At 41.5% G+C, this 27,065-nt stretch overlaps 2 protein-coding genes across 3 annotated transcripts in view; one reads left to right on the forward strand and one right to left on the reverse strand.

The window, feature by feature from the left end:
• Nucleotides 1-255: 255 nt before the first annotated feature.
• YARS2 (tyrosyl-tRNA synthetase 2) lies at nucleotides 256-6,052 on the forward strand (the record flags this gene model as incomplete). The annotated part of the gene is made up of 5 exons (XM_083366529.1): nucleotides 256-1,079; nucleotides 3,148-3,315; nucleotides 4,238-4,393; nucleotides 4,906-5,076; nucleotides 5,591-6,052. 5 exons carry the CDS (start codon nucleotides 256-258, stop codon nucleotides 5,760-5,762), a joined length of 1,491 nt encoding a protein of 496 aa, XP_083222655.1. The 3' UTR covers nucleotides 5,763-6,052.
• A 1,185-nt stretch (nucleotides 6,053-7,237) lies between these two features.
• DNM1L (dynamin 1 like) overlaps nucleotides 7,238-27,065 on the reverse strand; it is a 43,833-nt gene continuing 24,005 nt past the window's right edge. Inside the window, exons 7-19 of one of the 2 annotated variants that reach the window (XM_083365164.1) lie at nucleotides 26,596-26,716; nucleotides 25,198-25,329; nucleotides 23,114-23,320; nucleotides 22,276-22,396; nucleotides 21,947-22,102; nucleotides 21,026-21,115; nucleotides 19,531-19,623; nucleotides 18,393-18,449; nucleotides 18,100-18,177; nucleotides 13,799-13,966; nucleotides 13,159-13,268; nucleotides 11,707-11,866; nucleotides 7,238-9,552 (exon numbers count right to left, since the gene is read on the reverse strand). In XM_083365164.1, coding sequence (XP_083221290.1) covers nucleotides 9,496-9,552; nucleotides 11,707-11,866; nucleotides 13,159-13,268; nucleotides 13,799-13,966; nucleotides 18,100-18,177; nucleotides 18,393-18,449; nucleotides 19,531-19,623; nucleotides 21,026-21,115; nucleotides 21,947-22,102; nucleotides 22,276-22,396; nucleotides 23,114-23,320; nucleotides 25,198-25,329; nucleotides 26,596-26,716 — 1,550 coding nt within the window. In that variant the 3' untranslated portion in view covers nucleotides 7,238-9,495. The remainder of the gene's footprint in view (nucleotides 9,553-11,706; nucleotides 11,867-13,158; nucleotides 13,269-13,798; nucleotides 13,967-18,099; nucleotides 18,178-18,392; nucleotides 18,450-19,530; nucleotides 19,624-21,025; nucleotides 21,116-21,946; nucleotides 22,103-22,275; nucleotides 22,397-23,113; nucleotides 23,321-25,197; nucleotides 25,330-26,595; nucleotides 26,717-27,065) is intronic. The other variant, XM_083365165.1, reaches the window with a different exon arrangement.

Raw genomic sequence — 27,065 nt, forward strand, 5'->3', positions numbered from 1 at the left:
CGCTCCAACCCCGATGATTCTGGAGCAAGGGTCTTCAAACTTGGCCCTTTTATGACTTGTGGACTTCAACTCCCAGAATTCCTCAGCCAGCATGCTGGCTGAGGAATTCTGGGAGTTGAAGTCCACAAGTCATAAAAGGGCCAAGTTTGAAGACCCCGGAGCAACGATCTTTCAAAGAGGGAATGGGACGCTTCGGCCCCGCCCCAATCCCGACATGCCTCGCGCTCAGCGCGCAGCGGCCTTTCCGTAAGCAAGATGGCGGCGCCCACGCTCCGGGTTGGATGCCTATGGCTTTTTTCGGCTCGGAGAGCAGCGGCGCTGCCCCGGCTCCTGGTTTCGCAGGCGCGGCGGCAGCGTCACGACCAGCAGCCAGACGCTCGGCCGGCGCCGGGTTCGCCTGTGGCGAAGGGGCTCTTGAGCACCCAGTACCAGCGCGGTCTGTTCCAGGAGGTGTTCCCGCCTCAGCCCGCCGAGGAGCAGCTCCTCGACCTCCTCCAGCCCGGCCGGCCGCCCGTCACGGCCTACTGCGGCTTCGACCCCACGGCCGACTCGTTGCACGTCGGGCACCTATTGACGGTCCTGGGCTTGCTGCATTTCCAGCGCGCCGGCCATAACGTCATCGCCCTGGTGGGCGGAGCTACGGCGCAGCTGGGCGATCCCAGCGGCCGCACCAAAGCGCGCGAGCCGCTGACGGCGGAGCAGGTGCGGCAGCGCGCGGCGGGCCTCCTGGAGGGGCTGCAGCGGCTCTTCCAGAACCACCGGGAGCTCTTCTGGGCCGAGGATGGCCACCGCCTGGGCAGCGTCCATTTCCTGGACAACGCCAGCTGGCTGGAGCGCGAGTCGGTCATGGGCTTCCTGGGCGGGATCGGGGGTCACCTGCGGATGGGCACGTTGCTCAGCCGGCAGAGCTGCAAGGCCCGCTTGAGCAGCAGCGAAGGCCTGGGCCTAGCCGAGTTTCTCTACCCGGCGCTGCAAGCTTACGACTTCCTGCATTTGTACCGTCACTACGGCTGCCTCGTTCAGCTGGGTGGAGCGGACCAGCTGGGCAATATCATGTCTGGATACGACCTCGTCTCTAAGTAAGACAGTTGGAGTTGGAAGAGATTTCAGGGAGCCCAGCAAGTCTTAATGTTGCAAAGGAGTGTGGGTGGGTGCATTAGCCTGTCATTGTGTACTTGCATGCGGTACAAGTATGCGGTACAAGTACAAGTAAGGGAGTGGTGGCTCAGTGGGTTAGGATGCTGAGGTTGTCGATCAGAAGGTCGGCAGTTTGACGTAGCAGAGTGAGCGCCTGTTACTCGTCCCAGCTTCTGCCAACCTAGCAGTTCGAAAGCACGTAAAAATGCAAGTAGAAAAATAGGGACCACTGCGGTGGGAAGGTAACAGCGTTCCGTGCGCCTTTGGCGTCTAGTCATGCCGGCCACATGACCACGGAGACGTCCTCGGACAAGCGCTGGCTCTTCCGCTTTGAAACGGAGATGAGCACCGGCTCCTAGAGTCGGAAACGACTAGCATGCATGTGCGGGGGAACCTTTACCTTTACCTTTATAAGTATGTAAGTCACAGATTTTGTGTGATGTCACAGTTTTTGTCATTTGTCTCTCTTGGTCTTCCTCTTATGGGTTCCATGGGAGGTAAGCTTTAATTTTACAGTGTGTTGTGGGGAAATGCCTGCTTTAACTAAACCAAAGTGTTTGGAGATTGATGCAACAAAGTATATTTTATTATCATGCACAACTACACTGATTTCTTGGCCACAAGAAAGCAAAAGAACTTCAAACTAGTCAAAGTTTGTTTTTTTAATCCCATTTATATCCCACCCTTCTCCGAAGACTCACGGTGGCTTACAATCTAAAGCACAAACCAATGTGCTTAGCAATAGTCTTCATTCTATGTATATGCCTGCTTATTAGGGCTTTCGCCCCCCCCCCAGTGGCATTATTACAAAGTCAGCTTATTGCCCCCAACAATCTGGGTCCTCATTTTACCTACCTCGAAAGGATGGAAGGCTGAGTCAACCTTGAGCCTGGTGGGACTCGAACCTGCACTAATTACAGGCAGCTGGTGTTACTTAAGGAGGCATTAGCCCACTGTTCCACCAAGTTATGGGTTATATACTTCCAGAACTGGCCCATGGTAAGAAAGCAATGTAAATCATATTATCACTTTTATAGCTGGAATGTAATGATAATACTATAGAATGCCCTTGCTGGAGTCTCCACCCAGAGCCTCTATGACAGGGGTGTCAAACTCACAACATCATGTGATGTGTCGTGACATATCACAACTTTTTCTTCATTGCCGGCAATGCGCTGGGCGCAGTTTCAGCATGACGCATCAGGCCCGCAGGTCGGCAGTTTGACATCCCTGCTCTATGAAGACTCCAAGCCTCTTCTACTAATACTAGGGCCTTTTAACATAAACATTGTCATACTCATGTAATATCTCCTTTCACACTAGAACAAGGGCCAGAGTTTGATTTCTGTCTCCTTCCCTTTTTGGGTCTTTGGGCTTTTTCAGATTTGCTCTGTCTAATAATACATTTCAGAATCATAAGGAAACGACTGAATATTATTTACCTCCCAGTCTCTTTGGGACGGAGCTGAGGAGAGTGTTAGTGGACTTTATTAGTGGTAGGTCTTCTAGTGTCTTTCAAAATTTTGGATATACATTCCTTCCACAACCTAATATGCATCCAGTGTCCTGGAGTATATAGCTACTGTCATTCCCCAGCCAGTATACACAGGTGATTCAAAATAAAGGAAGTTGTACTATAGTTTGATATGTCAAGATGATGTTAGGTTTAGGGACATTGCTATAAAACAAATATATTTGGTTTGTAAATGGTTGGGCTTTTAAAAATCTGTGCTGACCATTTAATATGACCTAAGAACTTTAGAGCCAATTTGGTCTAGTGGTTAAGGCACTGTCTAGGAGCAGGGAAACCTGAGTTTTAATCAGGCCTTGGGCATAGAAATCAGAAGTTGAAGCAGTCACTCTCAGACCTAGGAAGAAGGAAACAGCAAACTAATATTATGCATGAATTTGTCCATGTTGGGTCCAGTGTCAGTTGTGATCAATCAGATAGTATCAAGTGTATATGAAGCTCTGTTGACAAATAACATTTTCACTTTTTCTCTCTCTAAGAGTAACTGACAACGAAGTATATGGAATAACTGTACCTCTTATTACAAGTACTGCTGGAGATAAGCTGGGAAAATCTGCTGGGAATGCAGTTTGGCTTAACAGAAATAGGACTTCTCCGTTTGAACTGTATCAGTTCTTTATCAGACAGCCAGATGCCACTGTAGAAAGGCAAGTCTGTTTCTACACGAGGAGTTATTTTCCTGCTAAAAACAAAAGGACTTGTTTGCTAGAATAAAAACAAAAGGACTTGTTTGCTAGAATGATGATTTATAGGATGCTGGACTGTCAGTGCGGGAGACCAGAATTCAAAGCTTTTTAACTACAAAGCTCACTTTCTTTCAGTCCAGCACATATAGGTACCCAGATGCTTTCTAATTGTTTCTGTTTACATTTCCAATAATGTTGGTGTATAAAGGGCAGAAGATTGCATTTCTTTTAACTTATTTCACAGGATTGTTGTGACAATCAAGTTGGAGTGAGAACAGAAGTACTCATCTTGAATGTCTTAGAAGTTAGATAGAATGCTATATGTGATAGTTAAAAAAATGATGCTTAGAGCACTCCTCACAATTGGTTTATGCCATCTCAAGCTTCAGGAAGTAGCACTTTTGACACCCAAAGAGCCTTGTTCTGTTCTAACTGATCAACTGGATACTCTGACAAACTTTAAAATTAAATAAATACTTAAGACTTAAAACACATCCTCAATTTTATGGGTTGATGAATAGCAAAGAAGGCTCCACTACTTGCTGTATAAATTACAATAGAAGTAATACATTCCTGATTTTCAAAAAAAAATCCCCTAATTTTCAGAGCTCCTGGTACATTTCTGAATGTTTCTGCATTTACTGTGATTGGTTTGTCATATTATTTTAGCTCTATCTGATCAGAAATGATTATTGCTAGTGTCCGATTTTATTTTCAATATTTTTAAAAAAGGAAACAGTGTATTTGTCTCACTTTTAGTTTATATATATATATATATATATATATATATATATGTATGTATGTATGTATGTATGTATGTATGTATGTATGTAAATGTATATTATGTAATACTAAAACAAAATAATGCTACCCTCTTTTTAAGGTATTTGAAGCTTTTTACTTTCCTTTCTGGTGCGGAAATTGATCATATCATGCAAGTGCATGCTAAAGACCCTGAGAAGCGGGGACCTCACAAGCGGCTTGCTGCTGAAGTAACTAAGCTTGTTCATGGCAGGAAAGGTCTGGAATCTGCCAAGAGGTAAAGACAAATTGAATTTGTTAAATCTCATTTGTTGGACAAAAATCCTGTGAATGGATAAATAAGCAAGGACTGTAGCTTTACAGATAGCAAACAAGAACGCAATTAAATTATGGATTTCCCATCCATCCAAAGTTGGAAACATTTAAATTTTAAAAGGAAAATCTAACATAAGGAGACTTTCTCATCATTTATTTCATGAATGGTGCACAGCAATGTTGAGGTACACGATTGGTGCAGAACTTTGGAACTGAAGCCTTTCCAGTCTCCTAAACCTACTCTATCCCCAAAATGAAAATAGCTTCTCCCACTGGGAGCAGCAGAGGTTTATTTCTGATTTTTAAAGTGAGGGAGAAGACATGAAGCAGCCATTATTACTGGTTTATTGCCAGCAGGATGATTGTAAATGCCAGAGCACTTTGAAGTATACAAGTGCTCTGCCTAAATTGAGAAAGACTGATATAGCAAATAATGATGCAGTGCATATTTTGATAGCTATTTTTTATTACCAGATGTACAAAGGCCTTTTATTATAGTGATGTAGATGCATTAGAAAGTATGTCTGATGAAGAGCTACAGGAACTCTTTAGAGAAGCACCTTACATAGAAATGCTACTTGAACCTGGAACAACAGTAATTGATTTGTGTCGGAAAGCTAATGCAATTGCAGATGGACCAAAGGGGTAAGTTGACACATGTTTTTGTCTCTGCTTTCTATATGATATGCTATAAATTGCCTTACATAGAAGTTATTGTCTATGAGTCCTAATGTACAGGTAGCTCTCAGGTTATGATGGCAATTGGAGTTGGGATTGCTGTTGCTTAAGTGAAGCAATGGTAAAGCACATCACATGACTACCTTGCTGAACAATGGCAGTCCTGGTTGCTGTCACAACTCTATAGGGGTCATTAAGTGGGAAACACTGTGAGTCCCAGATAGAGTGAAGGGGTGTCACAGATAGGTGGGAGAGGTCAGGGAGATCCTGGGAGTTTGGGGATCCTGGGAGGCTGGCAGAGGTGATGGTCATGTGTGGGCAGGAGATACTTGCAATTCTATCAAAATACAGGGTCTCTTGTTTTTTCCAAGTTTTAAAAATAACAGTCTGCCCTACTTAACACTTCTGATAAACGCCGATTGCTTCTAAACTCTCTGAGACTTATTAGCAGTAAATCCAACTGTATAATTTCTTCTTCCAGATACCGTGACATAACAGTTGGTGCAGTTTCTATAAACCATATTACAGAAACGAATCCTGAAGCTGTGCTTATTCTTGGACAACATATTCTCAGTAATGGTTTATCGCTACTGAAGATTGGAAAGAGGAACTATTATATTATAAAATGGCTTCAGTTGCCACATGAAGAGTGACAACATTAAGGTTTGTAATACGTTAGGAAAAGTCACCTTTCTTCAAAGAGATCAGAAAGGCATGACCTAGAGAAGTACGCATCAGATGTTAACAAGGACAATGGAGTAATGTGTAGTTTTTCCCTCACTGAGTGAGGCTTGCTTACCTACAGAATCATTTGGAAAATGGATGGTGTTTTACTTCATCGTTCAGTAATGAAATACATGTAATAGTTTCGGTTATAATGGAATTTAAATGTATAAATCATTGTGGAAATGTTCTCTGCAATAAGGAGATTAAACTAAATTTACAAAGATTTACTAGTTGCATTATTATTTGAATTACAAACTAGATAAAATTGGCCTATTCTAAACACTATAATTTTGCTCAGTATTTTCTATGATAAAGTTGTTTAATATCATCCTGTGGGATGGTTGGACAGTGTGGACAACACTTTCTGGAGAAATGCAGCTAAGTTGCTATTATTGAAACATCAGTAATTTCAGCTTCAAAACAAATATTGGGATAGGTGAGAAATGTTCATTTTATTATGACTGAGCTTTGAAGTCTTATCTAACTGAAAAGCCACTATTTTTAAACTATCAAAAACATCAGGCACTGTATACTTTCCATATAAGATAGTACAGATATTTTGTATTGTCTTTACTGCTTCCCCAGCTTGCTTTTCTTCGCTGGCTCTTCGGCTTTGAAACGGAGATGAGCACCGGCCCCTAGAGTCGGAAACGACTAGCACGCATGTGCGGGGGAACCTTTACCTTTTTTTTTTCTGAACTTATTTATTATCAAATTGTTATTTACTAACAGCAGTGCTGGGCTGTATCCCTAGTTGTAATTATATAATTGGAATCAGATCTGTAGTTTAATCTGACATGCCCAGTCTGTTATAGTGGGGAGTTAGTCATATGCTGGCAATTAAATATTTCTTTGGATGGCCTTACTTTCCACAAGAACCAGAATTGCTAATGTCCACAAAAGCTAAAGGCCATATCTTGCAAGTACATTTGATATATTGCTTCATATTTACTAGGGTAGAGGTAATAAGCATTGTGTAAAATGTGTATTGGGAATGGAACATTTTGGGAAACCCAGGGACATTCCATCTTCTTTATCTTCCCTGACAGAGAATGAGCTTATTTGGAACATTAGAAACAGTTCCTGCTCCAAAAGAGCTACTTCTCAAAATTTGGCAGTCCATCACTAGAAAGATGGATCAGTGTGGTCTGAAGAAAGACATCATATGCCAGGTCTTCCCAAAACAGTTCTGTTGGCCCGTCTCTAGGTAGTCATGTCATTCCACTTGGATTGATTCAGAGCTGTTGTTAGTACTTAGAATTTCCTGTATCTATGTAACTTAGAACAACTTACTTCACTCAAAGACAAACCTGGGAATTAAATATTGCAAGAAATATGAGCTTTGCCTTCAAAATTACATTTCACATTACTTTTAGAGCAAGACGGATTTTTATCAAAAGACGGATGAACATGTTTAGTTTGATCCATGTTCTTGTTTACTTTTGAAGATGCAATGGAAACTTCACCATCCACATCTCGGTCACAGATCAATGCAAAAATTATCAGGAACAAGCAACATTACCTATGCGATGGAAAATCTTTAAATCCAGTTGGATGTTCCCACTTAATAGCAATAGCACTTATATGCCATTTTCATATGCTTCGCAGCCCTCTCTTAAGCGATTTAGAGTCGGCATATTGCCCCCAACAATCTGGCTCCACATTTTGCCAACTTCGGAAGGATGGAAGGCTGAGTCAACCTTGAGCCAGTGAGACTTGAACTGCTGGCAGTTGGCAATCTGCAGAATTAGCCTACAATGCTGCATTCTAACCATTGCACCACCACAGCTCTTAAAGGTAGGATCCAGTCAGAAATTAATATAAACAAAGAAAAACGAATCCCAAAGGTGCTTCCCCCCCCCACCTTTTTGGAGGCAACTGGACTTACTTTTAGAGTTCTTGAGGCCATTTGCTCCAAAGAATGCAAATGACCAGCTGTCTGCAAGGATTATAAATCCTTCCATTCCCTACTATTCAGTCACAGCTGAAAAAGCTTCTTGGATGAGAAGCAAGACATCTTCAAAGAAAAACAAGGAAGTCCAATTGCCTCCAAAAAGAAAAAAAAAAGCACCTTTGGGATAAACCATGACCTGGATGACTGAGAATCCCCATGGACAAGAGAAACCAATATTTCTTCCAAAGTTCCTCTAAAACCGAATAATTTCCCCAGGGGTTAATTTGGGCAAATCCTGGGGGTAATGGAATAATGTGTAATTGGTTGTTTGTGAGTTGAGGATACTGCTTTTAAGACACTTGTGTAAAACAACAATCTGGGTTTGGTGTGCTGGTGTGTGTTTATTGGGTAATGACTGGGAAAAGAGATAATACAATACTATAGTACTTCTAACTCATATATGAATGCAATTCACTGAACTCTGCAAGAATCTTGGCATAGCCGTTATTAAATTCAAGACCATCTAGTTCCATAGATTTTGCAAAGGCCGCAAATGAGATTCAAACACAATTTTATTTTTCGTATGATTAATCTGCATGTGGGTGTGAATTTCTGTAATAAATCACAGATACATTTAAGAGCAGTAAGTGCAACTATGTTTCAGTGTAAAATAAGGTCAGAACTCATACTTTCAAACTTAACCGAATATTAAAAATTTCTGGTCTCAAATGATTTAGGTCAACTTCTTTTCAGCCTGTTACGTTGACGTTATCAGGCAAAATTTGGTTTTCCATAAGAACTCATGGAAGAAAGCATTGCGCCTGCTTCCTAATGTGTGCTGCTCAAAGGAAGCTAGAAATAGTCATTTCAAACACGACAGTTAATGTTTCCTTTTAAAAGGAAAAAAAGCTATCTGTGTACTTTAAAATAAAATATTCAGGGATCAGTATGCCATTGTTGCTTTTGCTAGTCATAGACAAGTCAAACTAATTGGCTGTATCACTGGTGGTTTTTTTAAACAGGCAGAACTTAGTAATACGTTCTGGTGATCCAAGTTGATCTGATGGACATCTGCCTTTACTTCAGTGTTCTTTCAAAGATTATTAAGAGACATGATCTTTTCATACTATTTCTTATTTTTTTAAAGCCTGGTATTTTAGGGAACGGTCCCAGGTTTTTGGTCCCATCCAGAGGAAACTAGTGAATGGAAATTTCTTGCCAATTCTACCGTTTCTCAGCTAACATATTCCATATTTATATAACAAAGAGAAAAGTTCAGTAATACCAGAAGTTAAACCATCTTTGAGTTTACATATCAAATAGCTAAAAGGCAATATTTCTCTTGTATGGTTTGTCTGCTTGAGATCAAGGGCATGCAATTAAATTCATAATTAAATATTGCAGAGTCCTTTCACAGATAAAAACTTATATTGCAAAAGCAGCTGAAAAAGCTACATCACAATACTACACTGCTCATCCTATTCACAGGCAACAAATTTAACCAAACCAGGCCCTGGGATTTTAACCTAGGTTTTTCCTCAATTTTAACTTAATTCAGTCCCACATAAAACAAGGTTATTCTTTGTATCAGGAAACAGCCGTGAGTAATGATGATTAAATATTACTTGCTTTGCAAAGTACAGGATGCTTTTCTGTCCATAGACAACTGAACCAAACTTCTTGATATAAGCAGACTTTACATGCTGCGATACACATGGAGTTTCATTAGTATATAACACCTAGCCCTTTTCAAGTCTCTTGTTTCTTCACCAAAGATGTGTTTCTCTAATCTCTGCAATAATTTGACTGGCTCTTTGCAGGGCCTGAAAAAAAGAAAGAAAGAAAGAAAGAAAGAAAGAAAGAAAGAAAGAAAGAAAGAAAGAAAGAAAGAAAGAAAGAAAGAAAGAAAGAAAGAAAGAAAGAAAGAAATCATATACCAATTAGGGCAAAGGACATCAACCCAGAAGTGCTTCTTTTCAGGCAATATACAGCTCTTAAATGTAAAGGTAAAGGTTCCCCCGCACATGCGTGCTAGTCGTTTCCGACTCTAGGGGCTGGTGCTCATCTCCATTTCAAAACCGAAAAGCCAGTGCTTGTCCGAGGACGTCTCCATGGTTATGTGGCCAGCATGACTAGATGCCAAAGGCGCACGGAACGCTGTTACCTTCCCACCGTAGTGGTCCCTATTTTTCTACTTGCATTTTTACGTGCTTTTGAACTGCTAGGTTGGCAGAAGCTGGGACGAGTAACAGGCACTCACTCTGTTACGCGGCACTCGGGATTCAACCCGCCAAACTGCCAACCTTCTGATCGACAAGCTCAGCGTCCTAACCCACTGAGCCACCGCATCCCTAGAGCTCTTAGGACACCCTTAATCATTCTGCTCAATAATAGTACTGCAATTTTGTAGGAAAAGGAATATATTAAACATTGTAAAATCAAGGGGAAAAAATCGTGGCTCAGATTTTTCGTGTGATGTTATTGTATCTTCACTGACTTCTCTAGAAAGAAAGAAAGATACTGAACATGCAGAAGGAGGGAGACGGAGATGCTGGCCCCGCAAAATTTGCTCACTATTTTATATAGACTTTGCCCTCTGTTATGGATTCAAATGCTCATAGGTTACTTTAAAGAAGCTAATGCTAGGGGAGAGTGAATGTAATCAAAACTCAAATTATTTGATCTCCATGAGCATCGTGGTCCATTTGCATGCATTTATAGTAATTACTCCTCTATTACTGTTCTAGCAACTCAGTTATATCATGCTTACTTGAAAGTAAAAGTAAATAACAGAAATAGAAATTAAGAGCTAGGGAAGTACATACTTCCTGCATGGCAGGACATTTATAGGAAAAACAGGATTTAAATAAGGATGTTCAGCTTTTAAAATGTGGGAGGTTATTTATGCTACAGGGGCAATGCGGTGACTCAGCGGTTAAGATGCGGAGCTTGACAGCTGGAAAGCCGGCAGCCCAAGTTTGACACCCAAGCGCCCATACGATGGGGTGAACGCCCGTCCTTGCCCCACTTAGCAGTTCAAAAACATGGAAATGCGAGTACCAGCACTCTGTGGTAACAGCACTCTGTGATGTCATGCTGGCCACAGGACCACGGGAATGTCTTCGGACAGCGCTGGCTCAATGGCCTTGAAACAGAGATGAGCGCTGCCCCCTATCATCAGCAACTACTAACAGAATAAAATCTACAAGGATTCCTTTTACCGTTACCTTATGCTTTAGGGCTAGGATTCTGCAAGAGGTTGTGATTGAAATAAAAAACTTCATTTTTTGACCTTCACACGCCAAGCACTGCGAGCTATAGATATATAAGTCGTTCTCAACTACAATCATAATGTTGGTCTTAAGCAATGATGGTTGTAAAGTGGATTGTGTGACTATCCACAATTTTATGGCTTTTGTGGTGGTTGTTACACAAACCCATTGTTCATAACAGGCTGGGTTTGTTTTTTGTTTTTTTTTTTGCCAGAAACTGGAAGTAAATTCCAAAAATGTCATAAAGTACGGTCATCTGAAACTGCAAACGGCAGAAAATATGGGGTGGTTTTTAAGCACCCCAAATGTAGTCATCTGACTGGGGGGGGGGCAGGGAGCAGATGTTGGAACTCTGAATCCAGGTCATAAATAGCTTTTCTGGGGACCCATCGTAACTTCTAACAGTTGTAGGTCAAAGACTTCCTTTAATAACTTTCATGGAGAGGTTCCCTTAGACCTGAAAATTATTCCAAGGGTTCCTCCAGGGTAAAAAGGTCGAGAAAGGCTAATCTAGGCACTGGGCCAGAAAACAGATTTTTACATTACAAAACTACTTTGCCCCTTTTCTGAATTACCACTGAATTTACTGTACTAAAAAAATGTCTCTCTGCTCACCCTTGTATCTAGAATTTACGTAGAACAAAACCAAATGTATACAGATTTATAATGCTTCAGATTTAAACCTTCAGCAAAAGGTCTGTGTACCTGTAACATGTCAGCTGCCTCCTTCCTGCGCTGAGCCATGTCTTCTGATTCAGTTAAAAGATCGTCCAGCAGTAAAGCTTTGTACAGCTGTCCAACTAGCTCACTCTGAAGAGTATCTTTCACGTGGTTCACCAAAAAATGCATCACTGCTTTTGGCACACTGAAAGCAAACAGCAACAGTTCAAGCATACTGCTGCACCTTTCTGAAAATAAACTGCTTTAAGCTTAGAAAATAAAGGGAAATCTCTCTTTAAACAGTTACATGTGTCTCTGCGGTCCTAGAAGTGAACAATCAAAACACAAGAAAAGTCAAGAGATGTAGCCTGTAGTATAGCCATTGCAGCTCTGTGGTCACATGATCAAAATTCAGGTACTTGGCAATCTGCCGACAATTACGACCTCAGGGTTTGCTTCAACTCCCCCCACCTGCCCATCTGTCTCCATCTTTGCCCTTTTGGCTGCCCTGCGGTCCACCACCTGTCGCTCCCAACTGACCTTCACCATGATGAGGTGTTCGATCATCAGGTCAGCAGCTACCTTGCCAGGCACACCTCATCAGCAAGGGAAGGAGGAAGATGGTGAAGGTCAGCTGGGGACAGCAAGAGCAACGGAGCACAAAGTGGCCAAAAGAACCGGGGGGGGGGGGAGAGATAGACAAGGGGCAGGGAGTTGAAGCAGAGGCAAGCATGGCACTGTAGAAGCATGAGGTTCTCCCCTAACGATGGTGGATTCCTTGCCTCACTCCTCCAACTGGGTCTACCAGTTTATCTTTTATCTTTTTCAAAACCAAAAAAATTGTTAGGAATTGGGCAGCAATCCAGATCTGAAAGGCAAAATATGATTGGAGCTTCTGCTGGCATGCATATCCTAGCAGACAGGAACTTTTTAAAGCAAGCACATATTTTTCTGCAATCCTGTAAAAGCTGCAGAAGATAACTGTGCGAGCCAGAAGAAAACTGCAATTGCTTTAAGATTCTATTTTGATGTATTCATTCAATGTACCTGGCCACCAAATCACATTGTGCCCTTTAAATATGGGCTTGTGCCCAGCACTAGAAACTGACATGCTGCTGAGTGAAGCGCCAACCTCCAACAGGGCAATGCTTCTGAGCCTCAACACTAGCTCCATGAACATTTTTACAAACTTAAAACTGGCAGGAGGCTGCAGATGAGTGCTTGTTTTAAATGCACAGGTAATAAGTGAAAGAGTGGCTGGGATGTAAGTGATTTCAAACATTTTCCCTCTGCCCCCACCCCCAGATTGGTTTACTCTTGCTTTAGAATCATTATTTGCTTAAATTCTCAGCATGGAAGCGAATTGAAGGATTGCATTCAAATCAACCTAGCTGTGTCTAGGTCTGCAGAAAGACTGCCATCAAAACATTCCTGTGATCATGGATGCAAGTTGCAACTATCACAATGCGAGCTTCTTGGGGTTTTAATATGGCTTACCTGTCTTGAATGTTCTTCCTGACAATTAGGAAATAGGATTTGATGAGACGTTCTATCACTTCGCAATCTCTTTGTTCCCGGGCTGAAAGCTTGCGTGAAACAGGAACAGGCTAGGAATGTAGCAGAAGAAGAAAAATCACAAATAACACAATACATTAACTGTAATAGGTATAATAAGCAACACTGGTAAATGCTGACCTGATTTTTTAATAGGACACTGCTATTATTATTATTATTCTGCCAACCTAGCAGTTCGAAAGTACGTAAAAATGCAAGTAGAAAAATAGGGACCACTACGGTGGGAAGGTAACAGCGTTCCGTGCGCCTTTGGCGTCTAGTCATGCTGGCCACATGACCACGGAGACGTCCTCGGACAAGCGCTGGCTCTTCGGCTTTGAAACGGAGATGAGCACCGGCCCCTAGAGTTGGAAACAACTAGCACGCATGTGCAGGGGAACCTTTACCTTTACCTTATTATTATTATTGGTTCATAAAATTGTCAAATCAGAAAGAGTCCAGCTTAATCTCAGAAATAGTTCAAATGATGAGTTCTCTTCATTGTAATAGAATACTTGAGATCAATAACTTCATCTTCTACCAAATTTTAGCTTTGCTTAGTCAGGCTCATGTAGGAACTTACCACATCTAGCAAGTTTACAGCATGGCCTCTTTGAGGGCTGGCAGGTAAAACTGCTACTGGTTTGGATTTTTCCTCTGCTAACGTATCTTCTGTCCTAGATGTTTTCAGCATTCCTCTCCAATTGCCAGTTCCAGATTCTGAAATTCCTTCTCCGGAAGCAAGAGATGCCTAATTCGAAGAAAGATATAATATGCAAACTCAACCCCTTATTTGTGAGACAAATGCTTACCTGAACATTTCCTCCAATTTTGTTCAGTCAATTTATTCAATTTTCTTACTCCATCACTAAGAATTGTAAGGCTTTCACTCTTCCGTCTACCCCTTTTATTTTATCCTTTTAACTCTCTTGACAGGTTGATGTGACGGAGGTGTGTCACATTCAGAAAAGTATTCGGACCCCCTTCACTTTTGTTATGCTGCAGCCTGATTTTACGTTTCTTGAAATTCATTTTTTTTCTCATTGATCTACACTCAGTACCCCATAATAACAAAGTGAAAACAGAATTTTAGAAATGTCTGTAAATTTATTAAAAAGAAAAAAAAACTGAAATATCACGTTGGCATAAGTATTCGGACCCTTCACTCAGTACTTTATTGAGGCACCTTGAGTCTTTTTTTGGGGGGGTATGACCCAACAAGCATTGCACACCTGGATTAGGGGATTTTCTGCCATTCTTCCTTGCAAATCCTCTCAAGCTCAGTCAGGTTGGATGGCAACCATCGGTGGACAGCCATTGTCAGTCCCTTCAGATATGTTCAATAGGGTTCAACTCAGGGCTCTGGCTAGGCTACTCTAGGACATTCACAGAGTTGTTCCTAAGCTACTCCTGATGTTGTCTTGGCTGTGTGCTTAGGATCGTTGTCATGTTGGAAAGTGAACCTTCAGTCCAGTCTTAGGTCCTTAGCACTGTTGTGGAATAGGTCGTCATTGAGGATATCCCTGGACTTTGCTCCATTCACCTGTCCCTCAACCATGACCAGTCTCCCAGTCCCTGCTGCTGAAAAACATCTTCTAACTGTGAAGATCTGACCTGGAAAGTTAATACAACCCAGATGGCTAGAAAGGCCCAACAGAGGCTTCACTTTCTCAGGGTCTTGCGGAAGAACAGGGTAGAACAATGGCTAATGCCCTCTTTTACCAGTCCACTATAGAGAGCATCCTCTCATACTGCATTGTGGTTTGGTATACTGGTCTGACAGCCGTGGATAGGAAAGCATTACAGAGGGTGGTGAGCGCAGCACAAGACATTGTGGGCTGTCCCCTGACACCACTGGATGACATCGCCAGGGCTCATTGCCTTGGAAGAGTGAGGAAAATTCTCAGGGATGACTCACACCCTGGACGGTATCTCTTTACTCTCCTATAGGAGTATAGCCAGCTGCACCAACAGGCTGAAAAACAGCTTCAATCCATGGGCTGTTAGGCTTTTGAATGAGAAATAACTTTTGTGAACTTTTGTGAACTTTATGCAGAATTGACTTGGGAGGCCAGTGTGTGTAGTTGGTTCACATGGTGTAGTAAGATGGAGGGTTTGTTGTCACTGTGTGTTGGGGGGTGGGCGCACAAAGGGAGGTTCAGCTAATCTCAATGTACACATAGTTGTACTTTGACAATAAAGGTTCATTTCAATTTCATTTCATTTCAACACACCCACAGCATGATGCTGCCAGCAACATGCTTCCCTGTTGGGATGATATTGGGCAGGTGATGAGCAGTGCCTGGTTTCCTCCAGACATAACATATAGAATTGAGGCCAAACAATTCAATCTTGGTTTCACCAGACCAGAGAATCTTGTTCCTCACAGTCTGAGAGTGCTTCAAGGGCTTTTTTGCAAATTCCAATCAGGCTTTCATGTGTTTTGCACTGAAGAGAGGCTTCTGTCCAGCCACTCTGCCCTAAAGCCCAGATCGGTGGAGGGCTGCAGTGATGGTTGTCAATTTGGAACTCTGTCCCATCTCCACACAGGATCTCTGGAGCTCAGTCAGAGTTACCATCGGTTTCTTGGTCACCTCTTTTACTAAGGTCTTTCTCCCCCAATTGCTCAGATTGACCAGGAAGAGTCCTGGTTGTGCCAAACTTCTTCCATTTGAGAATTCTGGAGGCCACTGGGCTCTTAGGAACCTTCAGTGCAGCAGAAATTTTATTGTAGCCTTCCCAGGATCTGTGCCTTGCAATAATCCTGTCTCTGAGCTCTGCAGGCAGTTCCTTTGACCTCATGGCTTTTGCTCTGCTGCAGTATGCATTGTCAGCTGTGAGGCCTTCTACAGAAAGTTGTGTGTCTTTCTAAATCATGTCCAATCAATTTAGTTTACCACAGGTAGTCTCCAATCAAGGTGTAGAAACATTTCAGCAATAATCAAGAGAAAGGGAGGCACCTAAGCTAAATTTCAAGTGTTGTTGCAAAGGGTCTGAATACTTATGCCAATGCGATAGTTCATTTTTTTCTTTTGAATAAATTTACAGACAATTCTAAAATTCTGTTTTCGCTTTGTCATTATGGGGTACTGAGTGTAGATTAATGAGAAAAAAGTAAATTTCAACAACTATAGAAGCAGGCTGCAGCGTAACAAAATTGACCAAAGTGAAGGAGGTCTGAATACTTTCTGAATGTGTTGTATTTTATAGGATTTATATGGCTTCTTATCTCAAATAATGATTCTAGGCAGCTCACAACTTCCCTTTAAAACATAGCTAAAAGCAAAGTACACCCCCGAAGTCGGACCACACAACCTCCTAGCTGAAGTCCCATCCTAGTCCAATGTTTTGGGGAAGTCTTTATGGTCCCCTGGAAGGCAATGGTATAGTATCACCAAACAACACACAAGAGGTAAAGGCTCAGACTGATTCTTGCAAATGTACAATTAGCTTTTAGTCCAACCAACACTCCCAAACATGCAGATCTATAAACCTGTAAGTGGAAACTACAATTTTCAAAGCCCCTAGAATTTCTTTTAATTTCAGCAGCAACAATTTACCGTCAGGCTGAGTGAAAATGCATGAAAAAAATTGTCTAAATCTTAAAATAAGCTTAACACAATTTCTCCAGAATAATTACCAAAAAAGTCTCATTTCCACTAATTCTGTATCACCATTTAAAGCTATATTATCTCCGATAGAAAGTATCAATTTGAACATGCAGGTACACAGATTTACACGTACACAATTAACTTGACTTTAAGTGCAAGGTATATATTTTTAGCAATCATACGATTTAATTCTTAAAACTTGTCATTTTTAAATAAGAATTATTCCAGAGGGTCAGCTTCTAATGACAACAAGAATCAAAATTAAATCTCTTTCCCAATATCAAATGTAACTGGACTTATGCCTGGTTTTCACACTTACAACCATTGCAGCATCCCCATGATGACATGATCAAAATCTAAGCAGCTGGCAACAGGCATGTGTTTATAACAGTTACACTGTCCCAGGGCCATGTGACCACTGTGTATGATCGTCCCAGCCAGCTTCCAATGAGCAAAAGTCAATGGGGAAAACCAGACTTACTTAATGACCACGATTCACTTAATGACTGCAGTAATTCGCTTAACAAATGAGGTAAAAAGGTCATAAAATGGGTTAAAACTGCATAGCTTACGAATGGATATTTTGGACTCGATTATTGTCATAAGGACTACCTGTATGGTCACGATAACCTCACCCTGAGGTAAACACTGTCATGGCCCCATCGGAGCCCGGTTCGGAAAAGGAGGAGGAATTGGAACTGGGATCGTCTGACGGGGATGGCACGTCTCCCTGGGAAGGTTTGGAGAGGCCAGCGGCTGAGGACGATGCTGTCCCAGGCTCCTCAGCATTGGGGGAGGTGGTCGACCAGACGGAGAGCTGCCTGCCCTTACAGACACAGTGGAGGATCGGCTGCTGACAGGCAATGGTGCTGAGAGGAAGCAGATCCCCTCTGATGTGGAACAGCTGCCTACTCCACTCGATCCAAGGGCAAAGAGAGCGGAGCATAGGCAAGCTCCGAGAAGGGTTGCAAGGCTACTCAGGAGAAGGTTGCCCCACTGCTCCTGACAAGGAACACTTGAAGTGGACTGACTTAAAGAGAAGCCTTGGGGAGTTAGGAACCTTTGCCAGGAACAATTGGCTTACATTCCCCTGGCTTTGACTCGTGCCTTTTGCCTTGCCTTGAGGACTGTTTTTCACCTTTTGCTTTGCCTAGCCTTGAGGACTATGAATTCTGAAAAATCACATTAGCCGTTTCTGAGAATCATGCTCAACTGACCAAGGTTCAGCACAAAATAACTAAGCATGCAGTGCTTAGAAGAAAGAGAGACAGACCTTGCCATCAACCTCAGCAGAACCAGCAGCAGAAGTCTCCTGGGAAGATGGTGCCATAACACCAGGAGGCTTAATGGACTAAAAAAAAAGGCAAGAAGGGCAGAGAAGGATATCAGTACTGCTTGACAATACCTTGTGTGTTAAGTTTAATCAGTCTCTTTTACCCCCTTACTTGCTGTATCTCGGAAATAGAGGGAGACTAAACAGCAATTTGGACCACCTTGAGAGAAAAAAAAGCTGTTTGGCATTTATAATACTGTCAGTTTTATGAAGAGTATCAGACACATACTCACCTTGTCCCGTAATCCAACAGAAGACATCTCTCTAGCTAATCTGTTCCGCCTTTGTTCCTTTAAGAAAAAAAATGTGTGATTAGAAATTAGCTGTCCAAGAGCAATCAAATCCTGATTCTTAAGGCATTAGCGTAGAAACCAGGAGTTCTAGTCCTCCCTTAAACCCAAAGCCAACTGACTGGCCTTGGACCAGTCATTTTCTCCCAGCTTTAGGAAGAAGACATTGGCAAACTTGGAAAACTTGCCAAAAAACCTGCAGACTAGCCCAGGTAGTCTCCAGGAGTCCATACTGACTCAAAGGCACACACCTATCTAAGCATGATTTCTGCACTGAGAAAGAGTTAAATATGTTAAAGATGAGTTAGTAGCAATAGCACTAGCATTTACACTTTTATACCACTTGATAGTGTTTTACAGCACGCTCTGAGCAGTTTATAATATCAGCATATTGCACCCAATAATCTGGGTCCTCATTTTACTGACCTTGGAAGGATGGAAGGATGAGTCAACCTTGAGCCAGTTAGGATCTAACTCCTGACTGTCGGCAGATTTAGCCTGCAGCGGACCTGGCCAAAGCCATTTTCCTTGTTTCCGGTTGCCACAAATGAGACGTTTTCTATTAGACTAAACATTTTTCTATCCCGTGGGAACCAAGGTCATTTCTGTTTCCCTCAGCTGGGGAGGATATTTTTAGTATTAGAAAGGCCACCTGGATGTGTTATTGGGGGACTAATTACATAGCCAGTGGAGTGGGTCTGTAACTTTGTATTACTGTTGCTTTTGGGAGGGAATTTTAGTCTTGGTTTCACTTTTGACCATGCCAATACTTTGTATCCAATAAACATGTTCAAGCCCCAGAGTTCTGTTTTATTTGGCCTCATCTAATGGAACCATGATAACTGTATTCTAACCAGTTAAAGATATCTGAACTTCCTAATGACAGGAAGACTTGCAGCCTGTTCTACCTCCAAGAATTGGAGGCACAGATGTTTCTGTCACACAGGCAAGATGATAATTTATGTTTTAGCTAATATTCCCAATCAGGCAAACAAAGAATCTACCCTCAGTAGTTGATATGAAAATCTAGTAAGTTTAATAATGTGTCGTAAACATTTGAAAAGATTATATTCTCCTTTACCTCTATATTATTGTTTATTAGCCCACAAGCATCTGCAAAATCTGGATGCTTGGTGTTGATATAAGCCAATTCAATGGCTACTAAATTGTGAACCTAGAAAAAAATAAGAGAGAGAAAAAAATCAAAACTTTAATTCCACTGAAAAATAACTTCAAAACTTCAGTTGGCATTGAACACTGCATCAAGAACAAAAATGTTTCTTCTCAGTCAATTTTTCATGATACGTTTTTGTAACATGCTTTCTTTGTTTCAAAGTGATTTTATAGTTCTCAATGTTTATGCCACATATATTTCTATACTTTGCAGCCTTTAATTCAGCTCAAAATTTTATAAATAAAATGTACAGTCAAGTTCTGGATCAAGTACATTTCATTCAGAATTGAGCCCTCCATTTATAGATGACCCTATTGTCATGGCCCCCTTGGAGCAGGGGTCTGAGGAGGAGGAAGAGATGGAGCTGGGGCTCACAGAGGGAGATGGTGCTGTCTCTCTGGCCCAGGAGGAATGACCGGAGGACGAGGAGGCAGTTCCGGGTCCCTCGGGCCGTGGAAGGGTCACCAGGGAGGAAGAGAGAGCGCAGGATGACTAAGCGAGGGGGGGAGGAGATGGACAGAGCAGGCAGCAGAGGAGCGATGGAGCTCCGGAGATGAGCAACTGCCTCCCTCGCCCGATCCCCGAGCGTGGAGAATGTAGAGGAGGCGGAGTCAGCGCAGAGCGACCCGACTACTTAGGAGATTGCCCCGCCCCTCTTCACAAGTCTCGCCTGGGGAATAGGATTTAAAGAGATGCCATGGGGAGGGGCTTTTGGGAACAAGTACTGCATTTTTCGAGCCACACTTGCTGTTACCGACATCTTGCTGCCTTGCCTTGCCTTGCCTTGCCTTACTTCGCAGCGACACAGCTCTGCTCCAGGTTATGCTGCAGTTCCAGCAAACAATCCGTGCCACGAGGATGTCCAATGACCAAGCTTCTTGAACTGTGCTGCTACCCTGGATTCCTAGCAGCCAGGAACTATTGGTGATGGGTGTGGGTGTGGATGTTTTTAGAGCTTTGGCTCTTGGACTTGCAGTGAATTGTGCTGATCCCCTGGACTTCTAGCAGCCAGGAACTATTGGAGGGGTGTGTGCGTGTTTAGAGCTTGCTGTTGGACTTGCAGTGAAGGGTAGGAATTTTGGGAGAAAGCTGGAGCAATAAAAGGGAGTTAACCCTTCACTTCGGCTGTGTTGCTTCTGTGCCCAGCCCCGGGTTATAACACCCATGTACTGAATATAATGAAGTTCATTACCATATAAGGATATAACAAACTGAAGCTTAAGTCCTATGAAGGAAGCCTATTTTATGTACTTCTACAGAAATTGTAAATGTCACTTGCAAAACTATTTGATCACGAAAATAATTCTTCAGCAACAAACCCCATAGTGATATCTCATAATATCTAACTCATGTTTTCATGCAACCAAAGGTGTCATAATACAAGAATCTCCACCCTGATTACCATTTCATTTGTAATTGGTAGCCTTCGACGCAAAAGACTGGTCACAACCTCAACAATGGCATCGTGGAGTTTAGGAAATCTCAGCAATTCCTGAATACAAGCAAAACAGCACAGGATTTCATTTGCTATAATCAAAAACAGAATGGTCAAAATGAATGAACTAGAATATTTAGTTTCCAGAAGAACTGGTCTTCATAAATAATGTAATTCCCATAAACCAGCAGAGACCACCGAGTGCCCCCAAATGGCTCCCCTGACCCTGGTTGTGAACTTCATTTCAACAGCAAATCTAGAGGGGTTTTGCCAGAGTTCCACTTAGAGGAATCCATCCCATTACACTGGTGTCAATTACTCTTCTCTAATTATCTCAACAGAGTGGAAGTAGGAGTCCTTCTGACATGCCCACCCTCTTACCTCTATAATGTAAGAGAACTGTGACAGAATGGAACAGGGCAGTGCTGTACTCTTACTTTATGCACTCCACATGCTTCTTTCTCCAAGTGCCTCCACAGGCACATATTTAAGATATACCAGCCCTTTCCCAATCTGACGTTATGGAACACTGACTTTCAGCCAATGTTATCAACAACCATTCTGCCTGGCGATTATGGAATTTGTCCAGAACAATTTGAGGAAACTATACTATGCAAGGGACAGCAAAGCAAAGCATTTGCTTACATGTCTATACTAAAAAGATACCCCTGTGTCCAAGTATGCACACAGCCTCTAGGAGAATCTATTATTATTCCAACACCTGTTCATTTACATTTTTCTCCTTAATGAGAAGAGTTCTCCTTTATCGCCAAAGAAATTATACGTTACAGATACATTACTTTGATAGCCTTAGCAGACATTTCCGAAGTGCCAGATTATGTGAAGCTCTAACAGCAAAAACGTTTATACACCAGCTCCTTCTTTTACCTGAGTGCTGTAATTACTACAGTGCTGAATAATCCGTTGCATTTCCTCATGAACGAGTTCCACACATCGTAAACTGGGCTCTTCCAAGCGTTTGATTTGCCTTTTTACTAACAATTCAAATGAAACTTCAGGTACAAACAACGCAGGCCGGGGACCCTGATCAAAAGGAAAGCAAAGAGTTACTGTTTTGTTGTCAGACCTCACTATACTGAATGGGGCAATGAAACATTGGGCAGATCATTCCATTATTAACAACACCCCGACCACAGAGTATCTGTTTCAATGAGAAAAAGTATCTTACTGAGTAGTTATAAAAGGATAATACCTACAGTAGCATTTCTAATGGCAGTCAAGATGTCAATGGTGTTAAGGCCACCTAACGGATCCACAGATTCTAAGGTGCGCCCGAAGGTTTCATGAAAAATGTAGCAAATTCTAGCTCCGCCACACCTAAAAGATGGGAAAAGAAACAGGAAACGAGTAAGCCAAATTGTATTATATGTACTTAATTTTTGTGAGGACAGCACATTTCAATTCAAGTTTTAGAAACTTACTAATGAGGTAAGCTTACCAATGAGGACCCACTTACCAATGATAATTGGGACCGGGAACTCCTTTGCTAAACAATACAGTTGTAATGTGTAATGTTATATGATTGTACCAACTTACAACAACAGTTCCAGCTGTCTCAGTTGCCACTGTTAGATCAATTCTGTGAAGTTATAGCACCCCAGGGCCACATGACTGCCATCTGCAACCTCTTGCTGGCTTCCCCTTTGCCTTTGCTTCTCAAAAGCTAGCAGGAAAGATTGCAAATGGCAATTATGTGACCATCAGATGCTGAGACAGCCACAACTACGAGGACCAGTTGTACAGGTAATCCTCAACTTATGACCATTATGGAGTCATGAGATTGGGGCGGGGCCGGGGAAAGAGCCATTGAAACTTTGAATCCAGGTCAAGTCCATCTTAATTCTGAATAGTCACTAAGCAACAAGTTATAAGTCGAGGACTATCTATAATTACCTCTTGTTCACTGCTGCTTAACTTTGAACAGTTGTTGAACAAGCGGACATTAAGCAAGAATTACTTGAATGTAAGTATGTATCAATCTAGAAAGTACGTATCCATCTATCATCTATAGCAAAATCTGTAACATTTGCTTACAGTTCTGAAGTCTCTATGTATTTTGCTGTCCCTTCAATGGTGTTGCAATATTCAGTGGCAAATTTGGTAATAAGCTGCAATAATGTGGCACTCTTATCATCTACTGGTTCTCCATAGCTGTTGAGCAGAGACTGGTACTGGGCAGCTAAAACATTGATTCTGGTTTTCAGTTCAGGTAAGCAATCTCTAATGTGATGCATGAGTAGCCTAAAAGCAAAGTTTGAAGGGGGAAAATAAAATGTTAAAAAGATGATTTAAGCATGCAATCTATTCAGGTTTTCATTTCACATTTTGGCTATTAAACAAATGAAGTTCTAGGACAGGGGTATCAAACAGCTGGCCCATGGGTCGGATCATCATAGCGAAACTGCCCACACCATTGCCGGCAATGGCAAAAAAGTTGTGATACGTTGAGACATGTTGCGAGTTTGACACCCCTGTTCTAGGAGCTGAATGTCAGCAGTTTTTGACTGAGAAATATGTGAGATTTTTGAAAGAAAAAGCTATGAATTAATAGTAGGCTAAAATATTTTACTGAGATATTCTAGACCATTCCTCAAAAACTTATATGACATACAATCTAAAAAATCTAACAGTATTTAGCTTTATAAGCTACATTATTGATTAGCTTTAATTATTTAAAATATTTTTCAATCTCCAGGCAGGATATTTAAATGCAATTACAATAAAAATAGATAAATGTAATAACAAAATGCACAATATAATAGTGATCATTACCCAGTGGCCAGTGTGAATACTAATCTTTAAAACACCTTTAAAGGTGACCAGGGCATGAGTAAATATGGGTAGAGCCTCATAGTCCAGGAAAGGGCACAACTGGCACACAATATAAAGCTTTTCTAGGGAAAGGCTATTTCAAATAATGGGTGCCAATGGCCTTTGCTTATAAGGCCTCTCTCTAGATGAACATCAAGTATTTATTTACAGGATATGATACAACTGGGAGAGTCTCTGAGGAGGCAAAAAACAATGAAATATAGCATAATTGTACAAAAGTAATGCCCTTAACCAGATATGGGTGAGCTGTAATTAGAGGCCCCTGCATTGTTTATTTCTTTTATTAGCAACCAGGCTGGTTTGGAAGAGATGGTAGTATCAAATAAACCAAGTTACAGTATAATAAATTGACATGAAGAAATATGTCAGCGAGGATTCCATTAAATTATGTTAGTTTATCTATTGCACAGAATTAGCACTTAAATACACATCAAAATCTATCATTTGTAAGCAAAGGCTTGTAATTTCCCAGGATAGGGAGGAATCAAATTAAAACTGGCAATTTGTTTACCTCACAAAGCTAACCCCATATATAAAATCAACCCATAATAAATGCCAGGTTTCCAACTGCTCCTGCATATATGAGAACTGCAAAAAATAATTCTGCACCCAGAACATTATTTTACCTCTGTACATCACTGATAAAAACTCTTCAAGATTTTCCCAGAACGTTGTGTCCCTAGAATTGACACTTTGTGTATCCCTTATTATTACTCACCAGCAAAAGAAAAAATTTCTTTAACTGGAGCCCCGATGGGGGAATAGCAATCTGGAGGTGATTGGTTGACTAACAGAAGCCATGGTGGCATAGTGGTTAGAATGCAGTATTGCAGGCTAACTCACTGCTCAGTGCCAGGAGTTCGATCCTAATCAGCTCAAGGTTGACTCAACCTTCCAGCCTTCCGAGGTCAGTAAAATGAGATTGTTGGAGGCAAAATGCTGAGTCTGTAAACCACTTAGAGAAGGGCGGTATATAAAGCACTATGGAGCGGTATATAAGTCAAAGTGCTATTGCTTTTGCTAATATCAGTTCCCACCTCACCCCCTGTGTATTCTCCTTGCTTTCTCCCCATCTTTAATTATAACTTATATTTTATTGCAATTTTACTGTGATTTTATACATTTATACATATATTTATTGTTTCATTTAATGCTGTAAACTGCCCAGAGTTGCCTTGTGGCGAGATGGGAGAGCAAATTTAATTAATAACAATAATAACCAGAACAACAATAATAGTAATGAAAAAAATCAAGTTGCAGCTTAAGATCAGAGCAATTCCCTGTACCTGTTAAGTGTTCTAGCTAGATACTTTGTCCCATTGCGGTTGGCTAAAGAGGGATACTTCTTCTGGAGAAAACCATATTCATCACGAATTGAATCAGCCACACTCTTCTTGGTGTTGATATCCAGCTGACTCCTGCAGGTTAATGAGTTTAAGTACTTATTGTGAATACTTTAATAAAAGATCACATCTTATTCATCACCAATCAGAACTGACCATTGCAGCATATGATCTAGATCTTATTCCTATTCTTTTCCTGTTGATGGCCCATCAACAAAATGTTATATTTTGGATTTTGGGATTTTTTTTTTTTAGCTTTCCATGCAAAAGTGCAACCACAATATGACTTCTACCGCTTTGCCTATATCAGGGGTGTCAAACTGCCAGCCTGTGGGCCAGTTGCATCATACAGAGGCAATGCAAAAAAGTCACACAACACATCACATGATGCGGCAAGTTTGACACCCGTGGCCTATATGATTGTCTGATAGACCTGGCATAAAACTTTTTATCAATATAGGGTCTACATGATGCCAAATCCTAACTGTGCTTTCATTCGTCTTATCTCCTGTCATAATTCCCCTTGTCTTTTCTTTATGCCAGACATAGGAATACACTATTTATATCAGATGCAAGCAGGGTTTCCCAGCACTAAGGCATTACTGACGAACTGTGACTCCACCCGTCCCAGTGAATCACTATTTGCATTCTTCGGGAAGGCCAAGTTGCCACCTAACCTATTAAAGGTTGCCCATCTCTTTTCTGTATCAGAGGCAAAGGAACAGGCACTTCTGGGGATAAAGAGTGTGGGAAGCAGGAAAAGTGTGCCCTGCGTGCAGGGCAAGGGCATGTGTGTGCCCAGTTTCTTCAAGGTTGGAAAGGTTAATGGGGGAGGGGAAAATGTCCTTTGCTACTTATTGTTATTTCTATTTCGGGTCCCATTCCACAGTGGTATGTGTTTTCTGTTTCAAAATGACTGCAGAAAAGTAATATCTCCTAACCGCTAGTTTGCACAATATAAAAGTTTGAGAATATTAAGTTATCCACTACCTGCAATAGTTTTACTGAACCCTTAATGGCAAAATGTGGCGATGAATGTCTGGGGAGTGTGGGAATAAACGGACTTGATACTGGCTCTGTCTTGGTGAAGTACATTGTGTATAAATTGTTTATCTTTATTAAACAAATATATGTTTTAATTTCTAAATGTAATAGTGAACAATATAAATGAAACCTTCTCTATGTCTCAAAGACGTTTTAGTAAAAAAAAGCTAATGATGATAATTTGCAGCAAGTTTGTACAGAGCAAAGCATTGAAAACAAATCTCTGTTGCTTTAAAGTTTAATAAATAAAACAAAACAGAAACAAAATCAGAACTCTTCATTCCACTCCGCACTCACCTGTTGACCACACCAATGATGCCAAGCTTCACAGGTATTACTCTTCCCATAAGCACATCCATGGCATCTGTGCCAGCATCCATGAGATCCAGCTTTGTGATCACAGCAAGGGTACGCCGCCCTATCAGAGCGGCAGGAAAACTGTCATTTACATTAAGCTGGTCATGTATTTAATTTTTCAAGGCTAGGAAATATCTACCCAAAGCAAAAACAAAACAAAGAGGAAAGGGGGGGAGGAAAGGTGAAAAGGTACAAAGTTGCCCGTTAAACAAGGCCACGCAAAAGGGAAATTCACTATTTAAAGGTGAGCCATTCTCTGATTTAAAGCAGATTGTAAAGTTACGCTAAGCTGCCTCATGCATAGTGCTAAGTTAAGAGTTTTTCTGACTTGTATTTTCTTATAGTCGAGCCAATGTACTGGCTACTGAATCACCATCTCTTGACTTGTTCTGCCAATAGGAGCTGCCAAG

This window comes from Vipera ursinii (assembly GCF_947247035.1).
Source record: "Vipera ursinii genome assembly, chromosome: 6".
Taxonomy (NCBI): domain Eukaryota; kingdom Metazoa; phylum Chordata; class Lepidosauria; order Squamata; family Viperidae; genus Vipera; species Vipera ursinii.